This window comes from Loa loa (genome assembly GCF_000183805.2).
Source record: "Loa loa unplaced genomic scaffold supercont3.593, whole genome shotgun sequence".
Taxonomy (NCBI): domain Eukaryota; kingdom Metazoa; phylum Nematoda; class Chromadorea; order Rhabditida; family Onchocercidae; genus Loa; species Loa loa.
In genome coordinates, this window is record NW_018108773.1 from 1 (window position 1) to 6,244 (window position 6,244).

Below are 6,244 nucleotides of genomic sequence, written 5' to 3' on the forward strand. Positions count from 1 at the left end.
TTTTTTTAATTATAAATTTCTAAAAAAATACTACATTGACGTATTTTGTGGGTTTTTATGTTTATTCTGAGAGAATGGGAATTTTTTTATGCTCTTACTGTAACAAGTAAGCAACCGTGAAAATAACACCATCAAAAGACAGTTGTAACAAGTTTATGACACTTGCTTCCAAGTAAATGAAGTCTTACTGAAATTATTTCAAAATTATATATGGTCCACATTAATTTTCTCTATCATCCTTGCCTACCATTTTACTGTATTGCAAGTTTTTGGATATTGGTTACTTATTAATTTCAGAAGTTTGAATGCGAAAAATTTCTTCATGAAATTATTGGAATATTTGGTTAACATCTTTGATAAATGATAACCATTTCAATTTTTTTAAAAACTTTGCTCAGATATGGTTCGAAATTTGACATTCTGTCTTCAACTGATATTTAGCACACAATATTTTGATGCAGTAACGATAAGTGATACTAATAACTGGTTGTCGATAACAGAAGTAAATACGGGCTATATAAGCTCTCCAGTAATAGTTGATCCATTCGCTGATCGATTCTGTCGCTTAGCTGCTGTAATGCACCAGGAAATTCTGGTACCTTTGACTGCGAAAATCTTTAACATCTATCAAATATGTCGTCGAGACTGTTCATTCGGGTGAAATCAAAAAGATCAAATGTAAGGATGAAATAGATGATGGAAGGAAACATGTGGATGTTTCCTGGATTGTGGGTAATAGGAGAGGACAGAAGTTAGAGGTATGCAGAGGTTGTCTCATTTAAATTAACTTCAAGATTGTAATGCTGATTTTTCCGTGTTATTTAAATAAACTGATTATTATTTTATGGGCCATATTTTTTGCAGTGTTCACGTCAGATGTCATTATTTATTTGATAAAGGACATTTTTTGAATTGAATACTTGATCGTGACTTAATACGATGTTTGCATATTGTTCTAACGTCGAAATTTGATAAATTTAACAAGATTGTATGTCAAATTGTATTGTAAGAATTCAGGCCTACACAGGGCGAATCATTCTGAACGGCTGTTAAACAGGGCAGTTAGGTGAAACTTTTTCCAATTTTAATAAATAATCCGGAAGAAAGTTTGAAATCATGCATAAATTAGTATAAGATGAGATGAGTTTCTAATAGATGTGAATATGAAGTGCACTGCATTATGTATATATATATGTATTTGTTGTATGTCGTTTTTCTGTTTGTTTATATCATCTGAATTGAACCAACCGCCTTTATGTGCAAAGCAGAACGTACAGAGGCACTATCTTTGTTTGCTGCTATTCCCGATATCACTATCGCTTGCTGACGAGTAATTTAGCGTATGTCGTTTGCTTGGGCGGTTGTCTTCTTCAGACCTCATCATTTCAGTATCACATTTGTGACACAGCGAAGGTTTAATTGGCTGAGGTACACTTTTTAGTGATACTCTTGAAATTGATCTCAATAGGGATCAGTTGGCACTGTGGTACCGTTGAATAAGCATCCCATTCTCTTCATTATGATCAAAGCTAAAACGAAATAATTTAGTGTATTTCCATATTGTCTGTGGAAGCTTTCTCTTCTGTAAAAGTGAAGACTTTTACAGTTGAAGTACTTCGCTGTTCCGGAATGGAATGCCTGAAACGACCGACTATTTTGGATTGTAATGTCGCGTGTTCATCGCTCTTTCCCAAACTCAGTTCATTAAACTAGTAGATTAGTTTAGCTTCGACGTCTAGTGTGGTTGGCAACATTTCCTTCTTCGATGGCCACTGCCGTGCCTCATTCGTTTCGCCAAATACCATCTTGTCATACGATACTAATAGTCCGTTGTTCTACGTATGATAGTCACGAGTTGATTTGCAACGATTCAGTTTGCAACAGAATTTCAATGTTTCCTTACCTAACTCGAAATAACTTTATCAAATTTTATTCGCCGAATTTATCTTAGGCGTGAGAAGATTACGGGTTTCTTCGATATTTGGTATTTTGACCTTTACTCTTCATGCAAACGATTGGGAACAGACTTTTTTGTTATTGTAAGAAGGAATTTCTTTTATTTTCTTTTAAATATCTCATACCAAACCTTGATTTTAGCAGAGAAGTGATCGGTTTTAATGGACAGTATGATTACATGAAGAATGGGACGTAGTAACGTATCTCAGACTCTTATTTCTCGTTTTCTGTTTTTGTTTTGCTAACCAATAATTAATGACCATTTTGGGAAATATGATGAACTTTGCAGGTAAATTTCCAGCTGCAATATTAGGTGCAGATAAAATGACAGAGATAATCCAATTGTCGTCTAAAGTATTCCGTATTTTTCTCTGCTTTTATTATTGGTAAACTTGGTGGGTTAAAATGATGTGAAATATAGCTAGACAAAACAGTTAATGAGAGGATGATTTCGAATGTTGTAGATATTGAACAGATAACAACTGATAAAAATATAAAAGCGATTCTGATCAATTTCAGAATGATTTCAGCTTATGAAGAGACGATGAGATGAAATGAGATTGTTGAAATGAAAAGGAATGAATATAACCAATAACCTTTTGCCGATACAACAGGATCACTTCTAGTTTAAGAAAATGAGAAATGAGCAACTGATTAGAATCTTGCGGGTATCTTGAAAATGATATAAAATTCTCTCTCTACGTAGTTTTTATTATAGGTCTTTCTTCTCATTGCTTGGTATTTTCCTCTTCCAGTAACCTATTTTGTTTTGTTTTTTTTTTTTTTCCATTTCTTTAATCTTTGTTGGATTGGTTCGAGATAGTTCCATTAATGAGGGCGATTATAGCTATGAGATTGGTAGACGGGCTTAATTGCCCTCATTGATGGAAATAAACTTATGAAGCTTTTATGATGAAAGAAATAAGAGGAGAAGAGCTGTTATAAGTTATCAGAGAAGTTTTCTCGGAATAAAAGTAAGTAGAGGAGGGGATGTTATTGATTTACTCTGTATTCATCTGTATTCAAATTAATTCAGTAGGTTAAGGTCTATATCGTTGATACATCGTTGGACGTAAATCATTTGAAGATTGAACTCATTGAATGCTACACCCTCTCAAATATAGCAAATGCACTGACGAGGAACCTTTTCATGAAGTCTGATACTATAAATGTATGCAAGCTGCCTTCCTGAATTAATCTGATCGATTAGTGAAATGATTTGAGTTGACATGATATGACCTCCAAATGATCGCTTTCTTTGAGAATGGTTAATCCGTTTGTAAGGAAATCATTCTGTTCAGGATTGGCTGTTCATTTTTTCCATGCCAATAGTCCACGAGAATGCATTGCTTGATAGTAGTGATCGCTGTAGCGTTGGTATCCGCAGAACAGTGAGTTTTTATCATCTGCATAGTATCTGCCACATTCACTTTGTTGAACTTAACAACATGTCAACGCCTTACTTTCGCATTTTTTGGTTGGATAACATCCTCACTTACCATTATATTCTTTCATTTGCCTGGAAAGTTTCTGTTGTCCGCTAATTACTGGTATAATAACTAAACCCGGTCAAATTAGTTGTTTAATCCGTTGAAGGGTAAGTTTGTTCAGCAGATGATTATTAAATAAACCTGCACTTCAGTCGCCTTGCGGTCTGGAGATGTGTAGCAGAAATTGACGAAATAGTCTGGGTTATCCTGGCAATCATTTGCTTATTTTTCATTGGATGCATTATAACCACTAGTTATAAGTATTTTTAGTTCAATTTTTCTTTTTTTTTTTGTCAAGAAAGACGAACTGAAATGGATAATGACTTTGCGCTGCTGAAATGGGATTTTAAATGGGAATGAAAGGGAATGTTGTGATTCTGAACTGAACATCCGAAGAAAGGCAATGTTAACCGTTGATTTGGACGTTGAGTTATGGCATTCTAAAGAGAAGTGAGACGAAATATCTAGGAGGAAGACAACTCAAAAGACGTAGCACATAACGACAACATAGCACGTAGCCACGTAGCAACGCATTTGTTATCGTGTTATTTTCAGAGAAAGTTGTATGGTGTCAGTGGAGGAAGCATTCAGAAAGCACCAAGTTGTGCCGGACGTTGTATCAACAGTCCCCACCAAGCTCATCAATGTCGATTACAGTAGTGGTGTTAAGGTAAGTTCTTGGAGAATATGCGGAAAATATGTGAATGTATTAGTTGAATATATCAAGATCGACATACATACAGTTACCAATTATCGTCAACTATATCGTCTACCTTACTCATGAAGATGATAATTTGAGGTATTAGATCTTAGCATTTTCAAAACAAAGGATTCAAAAAGATTAGACAGTAACGGGTGTACTTAGTAAAGCTGCTTTCGCATTTGTCGCAAATTGTTTCGTATTTTATGATGTTAATTATTTCGTGAGGATAAAGAATAATACTATCAAGAAAATATTTAGGTGAATCTGGGCAATGAACTTACGCCGACGCAAGTGAAAGATGAGCCGAAAGTATCATGGGAAGCGGAGGCTAAAAGCCTGTACACACTTGTTCTGACTGGTATCCAGCCGTTTAAACTACTGTTATTGATTTTAACTATAGCTTTTATAAATTAATCTAATAACTGAACTGAAATTTCCAGATCCAGACGCGCCATCTCGAAAAAGTCCTAAGTTCAGAGAATGGCACCACTGGTAGGTGATCGTCATCGTATTGCTTATTTCTTATAACTTAACTGTTTTAAATTTACTATGAAAAGTTCGCAATACTAGAAAAGGTGTTCAGGACATAAATCTGTTTTCACAGGTTGATAGCTAATATTCCTGGGCAAGACGTTAGCAAAGGTGATGTGCTTTCCGAATACATTGGATCGGGTCCGCCACAAGGCACAGGTAAATAATGAATGTTATATTTCCATAAACCCTAGAAAATGAATGTCTTTTCCAGGTAGATAATAATAGATATGTTGAAGTTATTCAGATAACTGGTCTCTTAATTGAATATTTTTGGAAACGCTGTACTAACACTAACAATTTCATTTATAGGACTTCATCGTTATGTATTCTTAGTTTACAAACAGCCTGGGAAAATCGTAGATATCGAACATGGACATCTTACTAACAGATCAGGCAAAGGTCGCGGAAATTTCAAGATTACTGACTTTGCAAAGAGACACAAGTTGGGAAGTCCAGTTGCTGGTAACTTCTACCAGGTTATTCCTACCTCTTAAAATTTAATTCAATTTCAGGAGTCATATAAGGTGTGAAATTTTAGAGCAGTTTGAGGGTAAGGGAATAAAATCAAAATTAGGGAGGAGTGCTTTATCTGGATTTCAGGCTCAGTACGATGATTATGTGCCCAAACTGTACGAACAATTAAGCGGCTAGCGATCATAATTTGTTTTTGTGACGTTTAAATGATGTTATTTTCTCCTTTGCAGTCATTTCGCTAATTTCAGATTTAATGAAAATAAATATTTTCAAATATGTTTGTTACGATCAACAAGTTCATTTTTTCAGCTGATGCTTTACTGTTAACTATATTATGTGTGTTACTGTCTTCCAACGCATTAGTTCGAAATATTTTACCATCTGCTTCCCTTCGAACTTCTATCCACTAACAAAGCTTATTCCAAGATAAGATTTAAAACCTTACCGTTACTGGTTTTTAGTAGATCACACTTAATCAAAAGGTCCATTGTAATCTCTATCCTCAAACTGTGGCATTCCTTATTAAGCAGAAGTGATGAGATAATGCTTTTAGTTCACTTCAAGTCGTAAAAAAACCTTGTGGAAGTACGTATTATTTAAGGCCTACAATTACAAGGCTTGTTTAGCAAGGTCTCTTCGCTAGGTTTTTCAGTCCTTATTGGCCATTAATTAAGACATTCAAATAGTGCAAGATAAAAGTACTTCGCCCTATTCATATCTCAATGTCACCGCATAGAAGATGGCTGACGATGATGTGACTGTTAGGTATTCTTCTGGTCATGCACTCCCGCGTATTTACGGCTTATTCATATGCGTGAGTTGTATGCATACAACTTAAATACGTAAGTCATACGCACTCTCTCACATGAAATCACCAAAAAAATGTTACAGGGTGGGTTGTGGGTTTGTTTCGAGAAATTTTGTTTAAATCTCCGTAACTGGACCCTACTGCAAGTAAGTTGAATGACAGGACATCGCTTGCACTCATTTCACTTCTCAGATTCAGTAGTATGTTGTCATTACGTGAGTTTACGCTTGAAATTTTGAGCTGCAATCTACCTTTCGCTTCACACATGGACTATTGTCC

General features: G+C 35.1%; 2 protein-coding genes across 4 annotated transcripts in view; both read left to right on the forward strand.

Moving 5' to 3' along the window:
- The first annotated feature begins 1,329 nt into the window (after window positions 1–1,329).
- LOAG_11720 (OV-16 antigen) lies at window positions 1,330–5,406 on the forward strand. Of its 3 annotated transcripts, none has more exons than XM_020448406.1 (7): window positions 1,330–1,428; window positions 4,002–4,116; window positions 4,408–4,507; window positions 4,590–4,641; window positions 4,754–4,839; window positions 4,993–5,159; window positions 5,284–5,406. In XM_020448406.1, exons 1-7 carry the CDS (start codon window positions 1,343–1,345, stop codon window positions 5,332–5,334), a joined length of 657 nt encoding a protein of 218 aa, XP_020301448.1. In that variant the 5' UTR covers window positions 1,330–1,342; the 3' UTR covers window positions 5,335–5,406. The 3 variants fall into 3 exon arrangements, with proteins under 3 accessions (XP_020301448.1, XP_020304684.1, XP_003147286.1); XM_020448407.1 differs by lacking the exon at window positions 1,330–1,428 and adding an exon at window positions 3,253–3,347; XM_003147238.2 differs by lacking the exon at window positions 1,330–1,428 and having other exon boundaries at window positions 3,769–4,116.
- A 633-nt stretch (window positions 5,407–6,039) lies between these two features.
- LOAG_11795 (programmed cell death 8) overlaps window positions 6,040–6,244 on the forward strand; it is a gene marked incomplete at its 5' end in the record, with an annotated part of 5,460 nt that continues 5,255 nt past the window's right edge. The window contains one exon of the mRNA XM_020448418.1: window positions 6,040–6,111. Within this exon, the coding sequence (XP_020301438.1) occupies window positions 6,040–6,111 (72 nt within the window). The remainder of the gene's footprint in view (window positions 6,112–6,244) is intronic.